General features: G+C 37.5%; 6 protein-coding genes across 6 annotated transcripts in view; all 6 read right to left on the reverse strand.

The window, feature by feature from the left end:
* Positions 1–29: 29 nt before the first annotated feature.
* Positions 30–2,724, reverse strand: LOC106919878 (claudin-4-like). The gene has a single exon (XM_014990538.2). It carries the CDS (start codon positions 1,859–1,861, stop codon positions 1,022–1,024), a length of 840 nt encoding a protein of 279 aa, XP_014846024.2. The 5' UTR covers positions 1,862–2,724; the 3' UTR covers positions 30–1,021.
* A 143-nt stretch (positions 2,725–2,867) lies between these two features.
* On the reverse strand, positions 2,868–4,958 carry LOC106919888 (claudin-8-like). The gene has a single exon (XM_014990552.2). The coding sequence runs from the start codon at positions 4,754–4,756 to the stop codon at positions 3,683–3,685; it is 1,074 nt and encodes a 357-aa protein (XP_014846038.1). The 5' UTR covers positions 4,757–4,958; the 3' UTR covers positions 2,868–3,682.
* A 147-nt stretch (positions 4,959–5,105) lies between these two features.
* On the reverse strand, positions 5,106–7,345 carry cldn8.1 (claudin 8.1). The gene has a single exon (XM_014990553.2). The coding sequence runs from the start codon at positions 7,097–7,099 to the stop codon at positions 6,326–6,328; it is 774 nt and encodes a 257-aa protein (XP_014846039.1). The 5' UTR covers positions 7,100–7,345; the 3' UTR covers positions 5,106–6,325.
* Positions 7,346–10,844: 3,499 nt separating this feature from the next.
* cldn8.2 (claudin 8.2) lies at positions 10,845–12,262 on the reverse strand. The gene has a single exon (XM_014990539.2). It carries the CDS (start codon positions 12,177–12,179, stop codon positions 11,280–11,282), a length of 900 nt encoding a protein of 299 aa, XP_014846025.2. The 5' UTR covers positions 12,180–12,262; the 3' UTR covers positions 10,845–11,279.
* A 1,963-nt stretch (positions 12,263–14,225) lies between these two features.
* LOC106919880 (claudin-17-like) lies at positions 14,226–15,343 on the reverse strand. The gene has a single exon (XM_014990540.2). The coding sequence runs from the start codon at positions 15,222–15,224 to the stop codon at positions 14,535–14,537; it is 690 nt and encodes a 229-aa protein (XP_014846026.2). The 5' UTR covers positions 15,225–15,343; the 3' UTR covers positions 14,226–14,534.
* A 4,752-nt stretch (positions 15,344–20,095) lies between these two features.
* Positions 20,096–22,341, reverse strand: part of LOC106919890 (rho guanine nucleotide exchange factor TIAM1-like) — a 51,279-nt gene continuing 49,033 nt past the window's right edge. Inside the window, exon 27 of the mRNA XM_088011667.1 lies at positions 20,096–21,705. Within this exon, the coding sequence (XP_087867793.1) occupies positions 21,170–21,705 (536 nt within the window). The 3' untranslated portion in view covers positions 20,096–21,169. The remainder of the gene's footprint in view (positions 21,706–22,341) is intronic.

The following is a 22,341-nucleotide window of genomic DNA, read 5'->3' on the forward strand; positions in this document are numbered from 1 at the left end:
TTCAGGGTAACAAGAAAAAACAAAATATACCAAGTTAATCTGCTTTATTATGCAAAATATACCTATTTACTATCAATCTTAACTCAATTTCTTTTAATAAACATCCATCCATGTTCTATCACTGATTAGGAAGGGTGGTACTGATCTCTAGTTGTCAACAGGTAGGATGCACCTTAAACAAGTTGCCAGAGACAAAAGCACATGAGACAAACAACCATTAATACACTCATAACTATGGACAATATATTATCTCTGAATAACCTGCCGTCTAAATTTGGTATTTAATAAAATACCACACAACCCAGAGAAGTGTGATGACTGAGTTACATCAGTTCAGGCAAACTATTGTGAGAAACTTTTTGAAGGATACTGCAATTCCAGCAATTACTAAAGACAATTCCAGCAACTACTAATGAATTGTGCATAATCTTCTGAATCTAAAGAAAGACAAAAGAAATTGTCTAAATCTAAAGTATTGTTTCTTTATTCTGGCATTGATTTATTTTGGTGACCCTGGCATAAAACAGAAAAAGTTTAACGTAATTAATTAAAACCGTGATGATGTTTTTATACAATGGATGCAAATATCTGGTGTCTATTTTATATTCAGAGTCTGAGGCATGATGCTCCTGAAAGATTATTTGTTTTTTCCAATAAACTTTGATTGGGTCAAATGTCTGTTCATATTATAACCATAAATTCACAGTTTGCGTATGCACTTATTAGTTCTAAACACATTAAATTACATCATAGATCATGTTTGCTTACGAAGGAAACTGAAATCTATACAGCAGTGTTTCATAAAGATTCAGAAACTGTAAATAAACAACAGAATAGTTTTGTAAGGCTATCAGATCATAAATACAACTGCTAAAAGCACAGGGATGCCATAAAATCATATGTTATCTATAACTGGATAAATGGATAAATCACCCCACATTAAATCATCTTGACCTATGTTCAGATCACGTGCATATTTTTCCCTGTCAAAATTCATAAAACGGAAACATACTGGCTTCACTTAATAATAGCAGTTATATGCAACTGGGTCACACAACCCATTGAATGGTTTGATGTTTGCAGTAACATACAGTGAGTTCCCGGGAATATGAATGCTTCCAGCCTGGATAGAGGATGTCGGCTGGATCACCAGCGCTTCACTGTTTGTCATTTCTCGAGCAACATTGTGGAGTGGTACAGGATGTTGTAGATCTAAAGTTTTGCTGTTGTGAGAATTCCTAGTTGACTTGAGGGTTGAGACGGGGTGATAGCTTGTCATAGTTGGTTTGTTGTCTGTTGGGAAACATCGGCAGGTAAAAAGCAAGGCTGAGGCAAAGAGGAAAGTTCCAGCAACCCAACCGATGTAGAGGGCTCCTCCCATTTCTCTTTTTTGGGTATCAGTCAGTGGTGGATCATACAAATCCCTTAAGATGACTTGACCAGTCCATGATATGGGTATAAGAATACAGATGCAGGCCATGAACTGTGTTCCTCCAGCAACCATTAGGATCATAGATTTAACCCATTTGATATCCTGAAACCAAGGAATGCATTTCATTCCTGCTAGGGCGAACAATAGCCCTAACCCTGACAAGGTTACTGAGGAGCACATCAGGCCTCTTCCAGCTTGCAGATCAGGGGACAAATGCAACAAGGAGTCATACACCTTACACTGCATCCTGATGTTTGCCTGATTGTAGCAGTTCATCCACAATCCCTCCCAGCGTCTCGCCATCTCAGTTTTGTTTTCTCCACTGGTAACTGTGACCTTCCACATTGGCAAGCCAGTCGTAGCAGACGCACCAATCAGTCCAATGAGGCCAATGCAGATTGCAGCGATCTCAGAAAAACCTTGAGTCATTGTTTAGTATCCAAGAGTCCCGTGCTCACATTTACAGCTAATATTTTCGTACTACTTAGCACAACATTTGAGAGCTAAAGAACGTGCCTTGTTGAGATGAAGACATGTCTAGTGCAATGTGAATCTTTTCCACAAGCTTGTTTGGTGTAACAGCCTGCTTGTTATGGGTAGATGCTGTGCAACCCCCTGATTGGTTCAGGGATTTTTGGGTAAATACAAAATTTATGTTCTGTGTTTATGAAACACCAGCAAAAACCATCCATAACCTCAGGAGCTCTGTTTGCATTTATATATTTTATAGAAAGCACTCTGTAAGCCATAAGTTTTAATTTTACATTAATTTGTAATGCTTTTTGAACAAATGTTACTGTTGACAAAACATTAGCCTCAGGTATGACTGTTTGCTCTAGTTAATTGGAGGAAAATTACAGTTTGAACATTGGGAATTGACCTCTTCAGTTCAATGGAGTGCCATTCAATTTCCACCTGCTATTGAAACAGTAACAAAAGTTGAAAATCTTCTCCTCTAAACTTGTGCAGTTCACTTTAAATGTAATAAACAATAATTATTTGTATTTAGGTAGGTGTATCCCCTACTCCTCCCCACACTTAGCTGTTCCCCTTAGTGTGACTTGGCACTGTCTACTATGGTGGAAATTATGATGGATTTTAGCTGACCCTGCCCAAAATGTGGCATGCATTTATATGTCGTTCAATTTAGTATCAATTTTGAAAGAAAAAAAAAATCATTTAAAAAAAAATCAAGTGGGAAAAGAATTTAAATCAGTGGAAAACTATTTGATGGCATTACAGCAATTAAACCAACTTCCAATGGTGTTCTGACAATGCCGGCAAAGACGATATGTGCTTATGTTGTGTTTACAGTTTTGCAGTTCATGAGGAAATAGCACTTGAATGTTAGTTTCTTCAGCAGTAGAAATAAATAAATAAATAATAATAATAATAATAATAATACCAAAGTAAAAAAAAAAGACAGCCATAGGAATGACTTAAGAAGGTCTGTTTTTTTCTGTAATTATGTGTGATACAAAACAAAGAAAGATTAGTACACAGCACACAGACTTCCTTAAACATGACTCACTTTCCTGTTTTGTCCACTGGGGAGCAGAGAAGAGCTTTGAGTTGATGAAATAGGAGGTTCATAGTATGTCAAATAGGATTGGAGTTTCTGGCATTTTCTGACATTCAAAATGAAAGACACCACCAATATTTTGTGATATTGTAGACACAAAATACTAACATAATGTATGTTTTTCATTTGTTTTACATAATTATTTGTGTGTTTCAATATTTACTTGTCACCATTAGATTTGTATTTATATTTTGGGCCTCCGGCCAATCTGTAAAAAAGAAGTGAAGCATTTATATATCGGGATATCCTTTTAATAAACAGTACAAAATTATATATATATATATATATATATATATATATATAAAATCACAAAATGATTATTTTTACATTGATCCTAAATCTCATAAAAATGTGAAATAATTTCCAAAAATAAGTATTGATCAGGCTGTATTCGTAAAGTTATGGCAAAAAGAATTACAGTAATAAGTATAAATTCATTTTACTCTTACTACAAATTCACTACATAAAATAAACCAAAACAAAAATGTGAAAAAGCAAAAAAAGCACAATACAATACTTATGTTCCCAAGAGCAGATTTGATACATTGAAGAAATAAACCCATATCAGAGTGATGTGATCTTAAGTGGTTTATAGCTCAGGAAAATTTCTTTTTCATGAACTTTACTTTTACATACAAGTTTACATAAGTTTACATATAAACTTTACTTTATATGTACACACCATTGTGGCTGAGGCTGCGAGACTCTGGGTGAACCATGGATTCCTTATAGGCTATGAAAACTGGAGTTTGTGCAACAGGATGAAAGCTTGACTGGAAAGATGAAGGTGTATTGCCGGTGTAAGTTGTATACAGAGTGGGGGTTTGGTTTCCTGGAGTGTATATGTTTCCAGGGTGGTGAGAGCTCCGCACTGAAGATTGATGAGCCATGCTTCTTTGATAGAGGATTGATGCATTTTCAGGAGGACCAGGAGTGTAGACAATAGTTGGGTTCATCAGGGCTCCATTGCTTGTTATTACTTGAGGGACATTTTGTGGAGGAAATAAGTTTTGTTGCCCAACCAAGCTGTTGGTCTCAAGAGAACTTTGATGTCCATTTGACTGGACGCTTGGAATGCTGGAGACGGGGTGATATCTTGTCATTGCAGGACTGTTCGCCTCTGTCCTGTAATTCAGCAGTTTAAGTGGGGGATATACGTCAAATGACCCTTTTTCTGAGGGTATCCGTCTACAGATAAACAGTAAAGCTGAGGCAAAAAGTAAGGCTCCCGTCACCCAGCCAATGTAAAGAGCTTCTCCCAGCTCCCTCCTCTCGGCATCAATCAACAGTGGATTGTAAAAATCACTTATAATGACATGACCAGTCCAAGACACGGGTATAAAAACACAAAGACAGGCCATGAACTGCATTGCTCCAGCAACCATTAGAATAATTGTTTTAGCCCATTTGCTACCTTGAAAGCAGGAAATGCATTTCATCCCTCCTAGAGCTACCAAGAGCCCTACCCCTGACAAGGCCACAGAACAGCACATCAGACCTCTGGCAGCTTGTAGGTCAGGGGGCAGATACAACAAGGAGTCGTACACCTTACACTGCATCCTGATGTTTGCCTGTCGGTAGCAGTTCATCCACAAGCCCTCCCAGCGCGTCTCCATCACAATGATGTTTGCTCCAATGAAAGCGGTGACCTTCCACATAGGCAAGCCAGTCGTAGCAGAGGCGCCAATCAGCCCAATCGCTCCAACACACATCGCTGCGATCTCAGAGATGCCTCGAATCATTGTTTTTTTTATTCAAAACTCCTCTGTGTAAGTCCAAAACGTTTTATGATCTTGTAGGCAGAAAAAGAGAAAAATGGGTATTGTCGATCTTTATCAGGATCTTTGAAGAAAAAAATTAGTTTAAGGTGAAGGTATGTCCAGGCATCGAGGCTTTGTCCTAACCGTTTGCTGAAAGAGGCTGTTTGTTATGGGAAAGATGCTTTACCATCACCTGATTGGCTTGGAGAGATGCAGGTAAAGAGGATGTGTTCTTATTTTGTGTTTACAGGTAAGCAGTTCATGTGGGCAGGACACTGATCATTTTTCTCAAACATAACTTCTGAGTAAAAATAATACACAACTCCAACAGTTAACAATGTCAGATTTTTATTTAAATGTGATCAATGTCATATAAAACAAACAAAAATCAGTATACTGTAAAATGAACAACTGTGAAAGCTTTCTGCTTTGTCCACCGGAGAGCAGAGTCGAGCTTTGAGGTGAAGAAATAAGAAGTTCACGTTATATGAAAAAACATGTATTTTCTGACATATTAAGACCAGTGATATACTATTACATTTGAAATTGTATTTGTTTGAAATGGAAGAACACATATGCATGTATCAACATTTCATTGTATTTAAGGTTTCAGAAAGAAGTTGTGCTTCTAGAAATTGAAATGCCGTGACCTTTTAGCTTAACTTGATCATTTATACACTTTGCAGAAAAAATTCTAAACTTGAAGCTCAACAAACAAAATAACAGGGATGTGTTGGTCTAAATTCAAAGTGACTTGCATATTCTGGTCACATGATCCCTTTCTCTGTTTACTTGGCTTGGTTGAGTTCCCCTTGCGTCCACGCCCTTAGTGAGAAGTGTTATCTGAGAATCTCATGCTTGTGCTTCCTATTCAGTAGCTCCCAGGAAAGCATTACAGAATGCCCATCTTTAGTCAATATTCAGATTAAATAGACTTGAATTGATTTTTTATATAGCTATTAGATTCAGTGTAACATAATCAGTCACTGTTTTAACTTGTACTTTATAAGTCATTATGGCACACCTGCCATTGTTTGAATGTGTAAATAACACTGGGTGAAACTGGTACCAGAAGTTTGGGGAAAACAAAGGCCTTATTGAGGTTTGTAATTCTGGTGAAGTTTTGGCTCGTAAAACACAATTTAAAATGTGTTTTTGTCACTTAAACTGCATGGATCATATGCCAGCAATAAAATACATTTCACCAATGAACACACATACACTTCTGTTACATTACCAAATGGTTGAAGATTGCATAATAGATATACACAACATACAGATTTTCAATATTTTGTTCCATTTTGACAATACAAGTATAACTTTTCACTTGGACAAACAATAAATTTTACATAAACATGAGTGGTTATCTCTTGCAAGCTTCTAACCTATTCTAAACTGTTTTTTTGTTGTTTTTTTTTTACAAAAAAATATAAGTACAGTTAAATGAGTACATAAAATGTATTGAGATTTCACCTCTAATTAAGAATTTAAATTAAGTGTTTTTACCTTGTACCACCATGCCAGGAAAAAAAATATAGATATTTTAAGGGTTCACAGATAAGCAACTCCACTGTGGACAGAGGGGTATCTAGATTCGGAACTGTAGACGGTTGACGGATGTCTTGACAGCATTGAGTGAGGTTCGGATCGAGGGATAAACACCAGCTGCTGAGGCAGAGGCTGGAGTGGTGGCTGTGGGGTGTAGGGCCTGTACCCTGAGGTTTTTAAGTACGTGTACTTCTCTGGTTTTTCGTCTTCAGACTGTATATTGCAGCAGATGAAAATGCACCCTCCAGCAAACAAGAAAGCACCTGCCACCCAACCAATATAGAGAGCTTCTCCGAGCTCCCTGCGCTGGGCATCAATCAGCAACGGGTTGTAGAAGTCCTGAATGATGACGTGGCCTGTCCAGGACACAGGAATAAGGTCACAAATGCAAGCCATTAAAATCATGGTTCCTGCAATGATGAGGACCAATCTCTTGGCTCGATCGTTGTTCCTGATGCACGCTGTGCACTGCATCCCGACCAAACTGATCAGCAGACCAATGGCACCCAGAGCCAGAGAGCAACACATTAACCCTCTTGCAGCCTGCAGGTCTTGGGGAAGAGCCAGCAGAGAGTCGTAGACTTTACACTGCATCCGTATGTTAGCTTGGCGATAGCAGTTCATCCACAAACCCTCGTAGCGAGTCTCAAACACGATGATATTCTCTCCAATGAAGGCTGTGACCCGCCACATTGGCATTCCGGTGCTTGCAGCTGCTCCAATCAGACCAATCAGGGACAATAAAAGTCCCACTATTTCCAATGTTGAGTTGGCCATCCTGTCTCTAGTCACTGATCCAAGTTTAGAGGCACAATGGCAGTTGGACACTGTTTGGATACAGCTCAGAGCAGTATTTTTTTTCCTGTTGAGAGGCAGTTCAGTCAGATGGAGGAGGAGCAGGTGGTTGTTCCCTTGTACAACCTCTTCCCACTGGGTGTTATAATGGGAAGGGGTGGGAATTTGTACCTGTAGCTAGGAGACAGAGTCCTTTGTGTGTTTTGAACCTCTGTACACCAACACAAGTACGCTGCTACTTTGATTATTTAGAGGTATCCATTTACATTCTAGGTTATCTCTTTTACAAGAAAGTATTGAGGGAAAAAAACTAAGACTTTTATGCAAGTCAATAATTTTTTTATAATAGCATTTTATCTGCTGATTTCAGCAGGTTTTATCAGTAAGTTTGACTTCCAAAATGAATAATAAAAAAAAAACTATCATCAAAACAAAAAAATAACTTTAGTTTGAACTGCTGACAAGTGGTTCAGGTAAAATGCTTTGGCCCTTGTTTTCTTTTTCTCTCATTTAGCCAAGTAAAATGCTTCTGACCTTATTTCTGGAGAAACAGAGCAGTTTTGTACGGAGCCCCCCAGGGGACATGGGGAATTTTTTTTCTTTTGCGTTCCCTCGCAAAACTTTTGCGTTCCCTCGCAATACTTTTGCGTTCCCTCGCAAAAGTATTAATAATAATAATTATTAATACTTATTAATAATAATAATAATCATAACAATATTAATACTGTAATAATTAACGCAAAGCGTTAATAATAATAAACACGTTTTCACTGAGGCTCTATAAGAGCAATATGAATGAAATAAGTAATTATTGATATGACAGGAGCAGCGGCTTTGACACCTGGTGGTGGGCGTGTCGATGTGGGAGTGACTGTCATGAAGTATGAATGGGAAGGTGACGTTGCTGGCTCTGTGTGTGAGGCAGCGGGTGAGCTGGGGGGTCAGTCCTTGCAAAGTTTGGAGCATAATAAAAATTTAAAAAATCGATAATTGTGACAGAACAAAGAAGAGGTTAGGAGTTGATTGATACACGGACAGATGAGATTCCCCGAGTTAATCCAGTGCGGCCGTCTACCACCATTAGTTTGCTGTGTATTATAATAATAAAACGTGTTTATTATTATTAACGCTTTGGTGCAAAAAACTGATTGAAAATCGATTTATTTACTGCATGTTTATGTCTGTTAAGGCTCAGATGGAACGGCACAGAAAGCAGCCCTTTAAACCATTCAGACACGAACACAATAGAGACACAATCAGATGACTTATTACCCCGCGATAATAACTCAATAGTCCGTGGAAAAACCTTATAAGCTTGTATTAAAGCAGAAAGTACGGCTTCCACCGTAAAAAAGGCTTATAGTATCAATTATGCCGCATGAACTGATCAGTAGATTATTGCGAGGGAACGCAAAAGTATTGCGAGGGAACGCAAAAGTTTTGCGAGGGAACGCAAAAGGTTTTGCGAGGGAACGCAAAAGTTTTGCGAGGGAACGCAAAAGTATTGCGAGGGAACGCAAAAGTTTTGCGAGGGAACGCAAAAGAAAAAAAATTCCCCATGTCCCCTGGGGGGCTCCGTAGTTTTGAACTCTTTTGAGTTAGCTTACAGTATATGTGGTGCCTTTAAAAGCACCGATCCTACCCACACTGCATCCTGACCAAACCTTATTGCTGCACATGAATGCCCCCTCCCCTCTACTCCTCCTACTACGAAGGAGCAACACACTACCAGCTCTCCATCTGACGGGTAATATGAGTTTCCTGAGCATGCTGAATATTAAACTGTTCAGGACTGAGAAAAACTCTACTTAAACTGACCTGTCAAGGAAGACTCTCCTGGTTTCTAATGACCTAATTCTGAGTGTCCCACCCTGCTTTCCTCCCCATGAATTAGTCGGGCTGAGAAGCCCAGCAGCAAACTAGAAATGCATCATGGACTTCAAACCCCATTGCCGGTCTATTGGAGAAATGAGCTCAGGCAGGAGGACCAGGCAACAGAGAGCAAGCAGCAGTCCTCAGAGATGATTGTCTGTGACCCCTATTTACTAGATAATGATAGAAGTCCTTGCTGAAGAAAAGAGTATTTGCTTTTGCCTTGGTTATTTGCCTTGGGCCTCTATTGCCTTAGCCAACAATAGAGGCCCAAGTCAGAGTCTTTCAAAATTGAGGTTGATTCTTCATATGCAAAACAGCATTTGGCTGACTGCAGGTCATAGATTCACTTTGTGCTGTGTTGCAGGGCCATTAGTCCATCTTAATGTGAGCATGATGAAGGCTTGGAAGGAAATTCCGATGTTCCTCTGTGGTAGACTTTATGGGGTTCTTCTTGCTGCTGTCGCACATGCTCTCGCCGATCTCAGAAAAAGGAGAGATGCAAACTTCATCTTCAACCTGCCCATATTAGCCACTACGCCTGCTTTAGATGGAACTCTTGTTCCTGCCAAGACGCTTTAATCCAGGGTGGTTCACCAGCCACTTTCCCAGCACTTTGTCTTTCCCCTCGCCCATCTGTTTCAGTTCTTTCTTTTGGCCTGCGTCTGCTTCTCTGGTGATTCTACGGATCAGCACTCATTCTCGGTTTCTCTCTTGCCTCTGTCTCTGCGCTCTTTGTTCCACATTGGCCAACACATGTCTGCTCTCAGTTCCTCACTTCCCTTGACCTCAAACAGATTGCATACTTACTTATGATTATCATTGCATTTATAGTGATCACAGAATTATTTATCTTTAAAATCATCAATACATCTGGGCTGCTTCTACAAGCCCTGTCATTCCTAGTTAATCATAATGGCATTTCTGAGAATCACATGAAATATTGTATTCAAAAAGTCCAATTTCAATCATTCTTTGTTTTAGTTTCCCATGGGAGTAAGGGTCAATCGCCCTCACTTTGACAACCTATAAATCTACCCCAAACTCTTGCTATCTAATAAAATCCACTAGTTCTTTAAATAATCTTAAAAATATATATATATAAAATTAAAAACCGTGGGATGTTGGTGACTGTCTGAATATCTGTCAAGACAACAGTCCCCCATGATTGTGTAGCCTATAACATTTTTGTTATGTTAAGCTATGTCTTACTAGACTTTTAAGTGTTTTTCAATTAATATTGTATTTTATATAATATTTAGCTATTTTTTGCTAAATGTTATATTTGCTAAATGTTATATACACCTATTTTAATAGGTGTAAAATTTAATTTTACACCTATTATTTTTTTTTTTTTTATTATTTGGGAGATTATTATTCTTATTTATTACATTCATACATGAACCTGTTTTCGTAAAAGTCTATACATCATGATGATATTGTGTAATATGACAACAAAAATCTCAGATTTCACACTTAAAGGCTTTTGTAGACATAATTAAATAGATTTTAATATGTTTGCATAATTGCTTAATTGTGTATTTTTAAGTTGACACAATGTGTTCTTTCTGAATTGTATTGACAATTTCTTCTTGTCTGTCATGTAAGTCTGTAGCTAAAATCTGGAAGTTGCACCTTTTAAGTTGTTGAGACGTAATCTTTCAGTGCCTGTGCTTTTTTTAGATGTGCTTGTTGGGCTGGTTTGGGTACATTTCTCCTGGCAATGATTAAGATGACACACCCGTAAGTGAAACAACCGGAGTTTCGGCAGGAATATCTAGATTCCCAGACAAACAAAAGCTTTTGGAGAAATGATTGTTAGATTAAAGAAATAAAACTGATGAAAACAAACAACTTTTATTACCATTTTTTTATTTTGTATAACAGCTGATATAATTTTTCAGTATCGGTTTTGAAAAAGAGTATATATATATACACACAATCTCACAAGTAAACAGAAGTTACCTACAGGTATGAAATAAAGCTAGTGCATAATTTTAACTCAAATGAGCATGGTGTACAGATTCTATAGACATCGTTATCACATTGCTGCTTTAACATTATGAAGGATGTAAAACACCCACACAATAGGTGCAGTAAAACAAAGAATCATTTCGGCAAAGGTCTTCATGATCAAACTCAATCACATTCATAAAACATTTCAGTCTTAGCAATAGACTTTTTAAAGTAATAAATGGGCCTTGTCTAGTTATCCCCTGTCTTTGTCACTCCATCATCCTTTTCATTTGAATCATGTTTTTCTGGTTTAAAAATCAAGTCCAAAAATCACCTAGTACTGACTCGGAGCATATCCCACAGATCTTGGTGGGGGTGCAGAGTATGCAGGTTGGTAGTTGTATTCTGGTTGGTATGAGTATGGCTGGTATCCGTATGCAGGTTGATAGATACTTCCAGGGTTGTATATGACCCTCTCCTCTTCTATATTGGTGCGTGGAGCATGGCGGCACAGCAGGATCACTCCAGCTGCGAAAAGTAACCCAGACGTCATCCAGCCGATGTACAGAGCCTCCCCAAGCTCTCTTCGTTGGGCATCAATCAGCAGTGGGTTGTAGAAGTCCTGAATGATGACGTGGCCAGTCCAGGACACTGGGATCAGGGTAGTGACACAGGCCATGAGGAAGAGACAGCCTCCAGTCACAAGGACAATGTGTTTTGTTCGAGCACGGTGGTCCACCATCTTGGTACATTTCATTCCCACCGCTGAAACAACCAGGGCGAAGCATGTGAGAGCCACAGCGCAGCACATGAGGCCTCTGGCTGCTTGGAGATCTGGTGGTAGGTACAGCAGGGAATCGTACACCTTGCACTGCATCCTTATGTTGGCTTGTCTGTAGCAGTTCATCCACAAACCTTCCCAGCGAGTTTCCATCACAATGATGTTTTCCTGAATGAAGGCTGTTACTTTCCACATGGGCAAGCCAGTCACCGCTGCTACTCCTATCAGTCCAAGAAAACCAATGACGAGAGCCACAATCTCACAGCAGACTTCGTTACGGCGTTTCCTCTTCTCAGCTTTTTTCTTTTCCTCGTAAACAGAGTCCTGGTAATCTGGGTTATTTTGGTAATCTGTGTAGGCCTGGGGTGGCTTCTGCAAATTTGGGTCATAGTAAGACCCAGCATAGGACATTGGTGGCTTGGTATAGCCACTGTAGGCTGTGTAAGAGGCCATCGCAGGAAGCACCAAAAGCCAAAGATGCTCTCTCTGGCTTTACTCTTACAGCTCCGGAGGCAAGTCTGAAGGAAAGAATGATGAACACAACATATACACCCACAAAAACATGCAAATGATGCAATGCAGCCTGACCGGTTCATCTGCCCTGCACCCATCAGGCAGGTGACAACAAAGGAGTACTCCTTGTTCAATTGCAAATGAAACTGCTCTGACTTTCAGTGAACTGTTTAGTGTTTTTGTCTTGTCTTTATTTTTTTGTTATATGAAAAGTGCAATAATTTGATAAGTTGAAGATAATCAATTTCTGTTTGAAATATTAGCTGGAGAAAGAACATAAAAATATGTAATTTACACAGGATTGGGAAAGAGTTCAAATATACATGAATCATGATTATATTTAGTTTTGGATACGTATCAATTTTCAAAGCAAACAAAACAAACTTATTTGTATAAATGCACTTATAGGGATGTTTTTTATAGGGATGACTAAAACTGGTCACAGATCCCAAAGCGTCTACATTTTCTATGTAAAGTGAGCTGGTAAGAAGGTGTCGGATGCAGAAACATGAGGAGGATTGGTTTCACTTGCCAGAATTTCTCAACTCTTTGCTAACACATTGACGTGTTACTGACATATTTATTGTGATAGCTTCAAATTCATAATTTTCTGGTGGAAAAAGATTAATTTTATTGTTACCGACCTTGAAATGGTTCTTTTTTATTAGACCACTTTGACTTCTCAGAACTTTTTAACCTCAGCTTATTTGACATTAAAGAAGCTGTTTAAACAATGCCATGTTTGCTTTGGAACTGGAGCCCTGATGGGTGCAACCACTGTCAAGAACCGAACTCAACTTGTCACATAATTTTATAAAACTCTAATCGGGTTGTGGCTAATCAACTTTGTATGAAGCAGTGGTGGTTAGTAAGTTTGGAGCCCAAGAGAGGACCCTGATAAATATGAGCAAACAATAAGTGTGTTCATTATACACTCAGCTTTGAAGTGTGAATCAGTGATACAACTCCATGTCTACCAGTTACATTGTACGTCAATAATCCAATCTGGATAAATAGATTAGGTTTTTTTTTTTTTAGGGATTTATTAATACCTAAAGTATTTGACTTGTACTGCTGTAACTGTAGATATCTTAAAATGCAATTTCTCCTAACAAATGAGTAATTAAGGATACCCTCAATTTCAGTTTCAGCTAATAATCTTTAAATTTTGTCTCAAAAGATTCTCTTTTTTTTGTGATGGCATGAGAAATATCTTTTAACATTTATCATTTATCCATAAAATAACCTACCTGATGAGCAGCTACTGATATGCCAGGAAAGTTGCATCTAATGCCTCATTTTAAAAAAAGGATATATAAAGAAAGAATAAAAAAAGAATATTGTAAATAATAAATGGTGACTGCTCTCTGAGGTTAGACATGTTCGGTCTGCTGCGTTTTTACCTACATATGTATGGAAACAATTACACATGTTTGACTGCTTCAATGTTATTCAAATGCAATCACCTTTACTCCATCCTCTTTTAATCACATGTATTTGTTTACTTAACATTAATATATAACTTACACATTTTTAGAAAAGAAACACTTATAAATACCATTTAGTACACAGTTAAATTCAAATTTTAGTAAGCTATATCAGATAATAGAATATATCCTTTGGTGTAATTAGGATTAAACTGAGGCCTATTTTGTTTTATTTCTTAATTTAGACAAAATTTTCCCTCTGAATACTCTGGCTTTTTATTTGTAAATGCATAAATAGTAAGTTTATGCATTTACTTACTATTTAATGGTTAAATTATTTAAAATAATTTATTTTTAAAATACAAATGACCTGTCTTTGGGGAAAATTGTTTGCTTTGATTAATAGCAAATTTTAAAAACATTATTAATATAATGCTTCAGACTGACAGCTCTAATCCAGTGCAGTCAACTAAGTTGGTTAAATGACTGCTGACTGACTCACAAACATTGTTTTAATGTACAATGACCCATGTTGAGATGGAAAAGCAAATTCATCAAGAGCAGTTAACCAAAATTATTTTATTGGAGCACAAAAACGTCAAGGACATGCAGGACATTTGTTAAAAATAAAAGTAAAAAAAAAATGCTCTTAATAAATGAATACTTTTTATGTACAAAATTGGTTGAATGGTAAAGAACATTTGATACCAGTACTGCTTGTAGTAACGTAGCCACACCTATGAGTCACTAAAGCCCTTAATTTTGACAGGCACGTGCAAATCGGCTTGTGAAGCTTTTTTTAGATTACATGTTGTAAATTTTAAATGCAAATAAATACATTCAGCAGAAAGCAAAGATTATCAATTATTTACACATATTCTTGAAATTTATGCAAGCCGGATCCTGTCTGGGGGAGATATACACTGTCCTCTTTGATGGCACTCTTTTCCTCCATACTGTATGCATCATGGTAGACGTCTTCTTCTTTGGATCTTCGTTTGCTGTGTCTGACGAGCAGGATGATTCCAGTGACCAGTAACACACCAGAAGTTCCCCAGCCAATGAAGATGGCTTGTCCAATCTCTCGTTTCTGAGCGTCCAGCACAGTTGGATTGTAGAACTGCCTGATAATCGAGTCACTCACCCAGCTGACAGGAATGAGTGTGGTCAGAAAGGAAATCAGATACAAACATCCCCCGGCAGCCAGAACGATGTTTTTGCTCCTCATGTTGTCACCACAACAGTTGCTCCTCTGGATTCCAAAAGCTGTGACAATCAAGGCACTGAAAACCAGGGCGATGGAGACACACATGAATCCTCTGGCCGCCTGCAGCTCGGCTGGGAGAATCAATAGTGAGTCGTAGACCTTGCACTGCATCTTGACGTTAATCTGTCTGTAGCAGGCCATCCACAGGCCTTCCCACAGTTCCTCCATGACTATAAGATTAGCCCCAATGAAGGCAGAGACCTTCCAGGTAGGCAGAGCTGTAACAGCTATTGTCCCAAATAGGCCAAAGAAGCCCAGGACCAGGGCTAAAATTTCCAGCTTCTGTTTCATGGTTTAGCGTAAGATGTACGTCCTCGTCTTGTCTTTCTTGTCTAATGCAGGTACTACCTAGCCTGTCTGCTTTACAAGGCTCTAAATCTGATAGTGTCACAATGCATGCGATGTCACCCAGCTGGTTGGAATGATCTCAACTTTAAAATAACAAGTGGTTTCAGTAAAGGGAAACTTGACTACGTTTGTCTGTCTCTTAAAAAAAAAAAAAGTCAAGACTCCTTGTCATGCATAACACGAACAATGTACATGTGATACAAGACAATGGATCACCTGCCAGGTCAACATGGCTGCCCAGGTGTTCAGTAGTGACTAAATCTACAACTTTAGATTTAGTCACTAAACTAGCTGTTCCTTCCCCAGCTAATTTACCATTCAAAAAACATTGAATGTTAAAAATCAGGTGCTTTGGAAATAAATCCTGTTTTAAATAAACTGCTGTAACTCAAATTACTAAAACTGAAAATTATTTTTATTTCCTCAATCTATGGAGTGTTAAATAAAGGCCTTAACACATAAATCTAGGCCTTTATGTTAACACATAAAGTCCTAGATTTAAAAATACACTCTTACTAAGACTAAATTCACAAAGGTAGACTTGATGCTCAATTCTGACTGGTCTGCTGAAATATCTTTTGTGTGTGTGTGTGTGCGTGTGTGTGCGTGTGTGTGTGTGTGTGTGTGGGTGTGGTCATTCATACTGCTAAATTAAAGGATGAATGAACTAATTTCATTGTCACTATAGTTATAGTGACAATGACAATGACCAGCAGGGTGACATCACATGCACTGTGACACTATCAGATTTAGAGCCTTGTAAAACAGACAGGGCAAAAAGAGCCAACTCCAAAAACAGTTCAGGCAGTGTAAGAAATACATTGTAAACATAAAAATTGTGACTTTTTTTTTACAAGATAGATATAGAAGTATATTAAAAAAAAAAACAAAGCTGCTACTACAACATACACACACATACATATATTCACCTTAGAATCAATGCTAATCACAACCAGACTTGTGTGTGTGAATGATTTACGACCTTTCTTCTTCTGCATACACAGAAGAAGAACGTTGATGTCACACAGCAGTCCACTGTTTACGGGAGTAATAATAGATGGAGCCATTTATGGATCATATTTAAAGTTATTCAGCAAAGGGAACTGACAGTATTGTCACAAGATTGTAAGAGTGTAACAACACAAAGGAAGCTAATAAAAATAAAGCACAATAAACCACAACATTTTGTTGAGCATTAACTGAACTGTCTGTAGGAAGGTCTGTTTGTTTGTGTACACAGAGCCAGAAGTTGTGGGATTATGATGTTTCACTTCAGTAACATCCTTCTTTCATATGTTCATAATTATAACTTTCATCCATTGTTTACATCCATATTTAGTGTCTGGCTTCTGCTGGTGCAGAATTACAATGCATGTTTTACATCAATGATAGAAAAGTCGGATAAAATGCGATATGAACGTTCTGACTGCAAACGCTTTTAAGACAATCAGATACTTATCCAATTTTCTATAACCTATGGAAGTGGCGCAGATCAGGTATAAATTGGAGGTGTAAAGATCGGAATTAAGTCGTTCAGACTGCCATGAAAAAGTTGTCTGTCGGTCGCATATGGACCAAATAATCTGACTTGCATCGTATTTGTCTGTTTGAACATAGACCTAATACTTGGACAAATGTTATCAAGCAATTTGAAAAAAAAATCAGCAAGCTTTTAGGATATTTTTTGGCAGGATATTTGACTGTAAGGGTGAAAGATAACCAGCCAGAAACTTTAGTTGCAGCAAGAATTATAGTCCTGCTCACAGTGTTTCTGTTTGAGGATCCACATCCTGCTTCTATGCAGATTTATTACTGTCCATGATCAGTTCCATCGTGAGGCTTTTAAACCGCAGAACAAAGCAGAGTTGTATGATTTTATCAGGCCATCTTAAAAAAATAAAAATAACCAAATTACTAAAAGTCAAAAATGAATAGAGCATTCATACTGATGAGTGCATCTGTAGGTCCAACTGGATCAGCAGGTCAGTTTTCAGTGTTAACTCACACGGAGGCAACTTTCTGAATGACTTTGACTTAAGGTGTGAATATACTTTCCTTCTGCTAATCCCGGGGGAGTAATTGTTCAAGATTTTTCTCAAACTGGAAAACTTGGACTACCACTAATTGTATCTACAATACCCATATTATATATTTAGCACAATACTCTAAGGTGTTGTGACTATTCAGACTTCTGTATTTGTATTTCATTCCATGACAACACAAACGGCATATTTAAACAAGAGTTTTAGTTTGCTTTAACTTTAAGAGACACTGTTTTAAAACAGTTTGGTATTTCAGGGTGGTGAAGATGAACCACTCCTTCCTCCAAACCTTTTATGGTCTATAAAAGGTGACACCCAGTCGATCATCGTGTTTCTGAGAAAAGTAAGAGACACGAAAGAGTACCAGAGGGGGGAAAAAATGTGGCATGAGAGGTCATAAGACAGGAACAGAAACTGGAAAACCTGCTGAACAGGTTCTTAGGGCAATACTGTCGCCAGCTGCTTTGAATGTAAACAGATAGCATCATGATGAAAAACCCATGGAGAAAAAGTTGGATATGAAAAGGCAGGCTGTGTTATGGAAACTCTGTTATTGCTAAAAGTTTAATCTGTGAATTCTAATTTCAATCCTGATTTGATAGGAAGAAAATAACAGATTTTAACCAAAAATAAATTGATATGAATGAGTGAGCAGTATGTTGTTACCCTTTGTTCGAGGTTCATAGGATGAAAACAACAAAATTACAGCAGGCTCAATGCGCCCTCTGCTGTATGCAAATATGACTGCAGATCAGTCAGTGTTTACGTTGATGAAAAGCCAAGTTTTCCAAGTACAAATATGCACAAACACATTTTGAATTAATAGTTTACAGGACTTGAACCTTTTAGTTGGTTGTGTATTTTATAATGACAAAAAAAGAAAAGAAAATGTTTTGTAAACCCGTCTTAAGATGAGAATTTAATTGTGAAGGTTTGAGGTTTCTCGCAAAGCTGTCTTCAAAAATCTGTCATAAATTTCTCCCTGACATTTTCTTATTGAACCTTTCCTTAAAATAACAAAATAATAGTGTTCGTTTGCTATTACATTACCGTATAAAGGACTAAAAACAAAAAGAAAAACATTAACGTATTATAATAAAAATGGAACAAGAAAATAAGAAATGGCATAAAGTTATTTTGAACAAAAATTTGCTAATATTTTAGTACTGAAGTACTATTAAACTTCTATATTACCACTGTTGCTTATTGACCACCCAGTAACAAATCTTACATAATGTTTTTGATCTGCATCTGTTTTTCCACACAAATAGACTAAGTACATTTATTTGGTATGTATATGCAAAAGTTTTTTTTTTTAGAAAATGATATAAAACATATTTTTGATTTTTTTTTTAAATATTTTTGATAATCAGATTGAAATGACAAAATCCAGCCCCATTCTAAAATCCAAAAAGGAATGATGGCTACTAACTCCTGTAGAAAACTGAGTTTTATGGTTTGTATCTCTCACACACATGCTATACAACCTACAAACATGTTCCTTCTATACTTAAAATGCTAAGAAACATGTTTTTTATTTTTTCAAATTCAGTGCATACAGTTTCACTTTGAACAAGGCTGTTTGATCTCATTCCCAGATTCTAGTTCCTAGTTCTGACTTTGTAGTCATGTGTAACAAAAGAGAAACACCCAATAGTGTTAGTTCCTGGTTTATTCTTGTCCGCATGAGCTTACACTGGGAGGAAAATTCATCCACTTCACTCCTCTTTTGAGTCGTTTGTCTTTAAAGCATACTTGTATTAGAACGACTCCTCTTTTTTGCTTATCACAGTTGGTTTATAGTAAATACTGTACTGTATTATGGTCTAGTTTAGTATCTACTTTAATAGATTTATAATGTTGGAGTAACATTGTAAAAGAATTGATCATTTTTTTTCTGATAAAATTTATTGCCAGCTAGATGAATTATTTTCGTATTAATTTTCATAAACATTTTAACACTGTAAAATGGTCTAACTGTACTTACAGTGCTAGAATATCAACACAATATGGTAATAATAGCAAATAAAAAACAATACTTTAACATTGATACTCAGAATGATTTCAAAGCAAATGTGTTATGTTGCACAATTATTTCATATTTTATGGGGGAGTATAATTTTTTCATTAAACTGGATTAAGAAACCAAGAATCCTTTTGCAACTCACCTTCATATCCTTTTCACTCTTAGGTCTACTTCTGCTGATAATGCACAGCCTTTTCTTGATGCTGGTTTTCTCGTAAAATGATCGTTATCAAAATGTAGGGATTGATTAAAGATGTTTAATTTTATGTAGTACTGATATGACTTTGGCATTACAGTTTTTCCTCTTCTGTTGTGCAGTTGTATACAAATGCTTTGTTGCATGCAGTTAAGGATTCATTTCAGAAAACAGTGGTGGTTCTTGCAGGAATTGTACCCTGGGCATGCCCCCTGCTGATTGCTGATCTTCAAAAGTTTGACATGCTGATTTTCAACTGAGGCAGATACCAATTTCTTTTTTTTTATTATTATTTATCTGAGAAGTTGCTAAATTGGCAACAGCGGAGTGACTGTTAGCTCAACTTCAGACGTGAGCTGGTGGGTAGACGGGACAGGACTGAAGACTCTGAATTTCAGATCTTTATGGAGGTAGATGTGATCTACCTCCATTTGGGTGCCGGTCACCCAAAATGAAGAAATTTGGGGCATATTTGGTGGTGCACTCCAGAGAAAACTTAATAAGCCGTTTAAAAATGAAAGCAAATAAATTAAAACACAACAGTTCTGAATTAGAAGTAGGAAACAAATGTATTTATTATGATATCAATACGTTTTATATATACACAAAATAAAAATGCAGTCCTAGAAGCATAATGAACTTTTTTTAAATCATGACTTCTTTCATTGGTCAGACATCTTGCCAGTCTTTCACCTTGATTGCATGAGCAACTTTGGACTTTCTTTGTGGGGAAAAAAAAAAAAAAAAGATTTCTGTTACTAGCAAATTATTTTACACACAAATAAATAAAACAATTGCTTTGAAATCCATTACTAAAAAAAATAAGTGAATACAGAAAACCTTCTGAAGAAGCTGAAGTGTAAAGTATCTACAATATTTGTGTGCATTTGATGTGTCAGTGTGTCTGAGCTGCAGTACTTTAGGTAGTACCATTGGTAAAATATAACGTGATTTCACAGTAGTAAAAAAATGACACAGCAAATACAAATTCAAGTAAAAACAGGATAAGGTTAAAAAAAATTAAAAACCCATTGCTTCAGTGACATTACGGCTTTCACATCATTCTGTTATTAAATGTTACAAGAGAGCTAAAACTAAAGATCAAAATCATGACACATCAGTGTATATTTATGTGAAAATGTACAGTAATCTATGCAAGACTGTCATCTGGAATTTATTATTCTATGTCTTTAAGGACAAATAATATACAGCCCTTAGCTATGATAATATCTTGAGTCACAGAGACGAAACAAATATAAATGTTCTCACAATACCCAAATTTGGCAACAGCAGGCAGGACTACAGAATGCCGCCCAAATGTGCAAACCATGCCAATCAAAGCAAGTGATTAGATCCCATGATTGTACCATTATTTCACCTCTCTAAGCAAACACTTGACCGTTATGAAACAGCATCTGATTTGGGATACAGCCCCCTCATTCTGGGTTAATTATTGCTCCACAAATGGTCTTACCTATACAAAAAAGCATTCAGCATAAAGTAAGGTAAAGGAGGGTGTACTGTTTCTTTACTAGCTGTGTGATATACATCAATGCTCATGCACAGTTTGTGATGAGTGATCGTTGTGCGGCAAACATGGGGAGATTCCTGTCCCCTTCAGCTCTTATGTGGGGCAGTCTGGAGATGAATCCGACGGCTCCCTTCGAACCCAAACCTCAGCCTTCACTGCTTGATTCTTGTCCTCGGAGTTGTCGGTTATGGAGCCCTTCCTCTCTGTGTCGGATATCTTCTCTTCATCTGGTGTGTCGCTCACAGTTGGAGACGGCAGGCTCTTACTCCCGTCGGTTTCTGCACCCTCCAGGGATAAAGCCATCAGGGGGCTCTCCAGATCAGCCTCTTCAGATAGAGCTCTGGGTGTTTGGCAAAACTCGTCGTCATCATCGCTTAGGATGTCTGTCTCCTTCATTTCTTCCTGGTCTTCATACTCTTCTAGGTCAAACTGCTCCTCCACCCAGCGGTCTGTATCTCCCGCTAACTCAGACTGCTGCTCATCCTTCTGCTGCAGCGGAGCTGAATCAGATTCCTGTGGTGAAGTGATATCCTGTTGTTCCGAGTCCCCATCAAAAACAATGTCGGTGTCTATGGTGAAACGATTGCGCACCAGCTTTCTCCTGCCTAGAGTCCTGGTTGGGGCAGATGCTGTTAGGATAAATAAAAAAAATAATAATTTCAGTAGAAGTAAGAATTATTATAAATACTTTTGTCTATGGCACTGAGCATTTGTATTGAGCCATTGCTTTACATAAAATTCTTCTGTATTTTTATAGACAAGTCTTGTAAAGTATACTAGTTCTACATCCACCTGGCCATTATGTTGCTGTGCAGTTCTAATCTGCTCAATTCCCATCTTCATTCAGTGCTCCTAGAATTTCTCCTATTGAGTTTGATTTCTCTGGTAGAATTTCAATTAAGCCGATCAGCGAACAGAAGGCATCGGAAACAATGTTGATTTTCTGAGATGTATTTGAGTTGTGGTCTGCCTGTGTGTGTGTAGGGTTATATTTTGGCAATGGAGGAAGTGAACAAAGCTGTTCAATCCATGTTGCTCTCGCTTTCAAATACTGAATTAACATTAGAGTTGGGGTATTATTTTATAACCTATCTCTTTTAAAAGTTGCTTAAATTTAACCCTGACTTGTCTGGTGGGTTTGTTGGTCTTCATGATGCCGTTTGTTCACTGACATTCTCTAACCCCTCCGATGGAGTTTCTTGCACTGGATTTTGTCTATAAAAATTACAAATACCCTGGAGCTTTTTCTTTTTAAATGTGACAAA

This window comes from Poecilia mexicana, unplaced genomic scaffold (assembly GCF_051168715.1).
Source record: "Poecilia mexicana isolate PSO_F unplaced genomic scaffold, ASM5116871v1 scaffold_13, whole genome shotgun sequence".
In the NCBI taxonomy this organism is placed as follows: domain Eukaryota; kingdom Metazoa; phylum Chordata; class Actinopteri; order Cyprinodontiformes; family Poeciliidae; genus Poecilia; species Poecilia mexicana.

Excerpts from the sequence above, each read along its gene's own strand:
- cldn8.1 (XM_014990553.2), bottom strand. The coding sequence starts at position 7,099 with ATGGCCAACTCAACATTGGAAATAGTGGGACTTTTATTGTCCCTGATT.
- LOC106919888 (XM_014990552.2), bottom strand. The coding sequence starts at position 4,756 with ATGATTCGAGGCATCTCTGAGATCGCAGCGATGTGTGTTGGAGCGATT.
- LOC106919880 (XM_014990540.2), bottom strand. The coding sequence starts at position 15,224 with ATGAAACAGAAGCTGGAAATTTTAGCCCTGGTCCTGGGCTTCTTTGGC.
- LOC106919878 (XM_014990538.2), bottom strand. The coding sequence starts at position 1,861 with ATGACTCAAGGTTTTTCTGAGATCGCTGCAATCTGCATTGGCCTCATT.
- cldn8.2 (XM_014990539.2), bottom strand. The coding sequence starts at position 12,179 with ATGGCCTCTTACACAGCCTACAGTGGCTATACCAAGCCACCAATGTCC.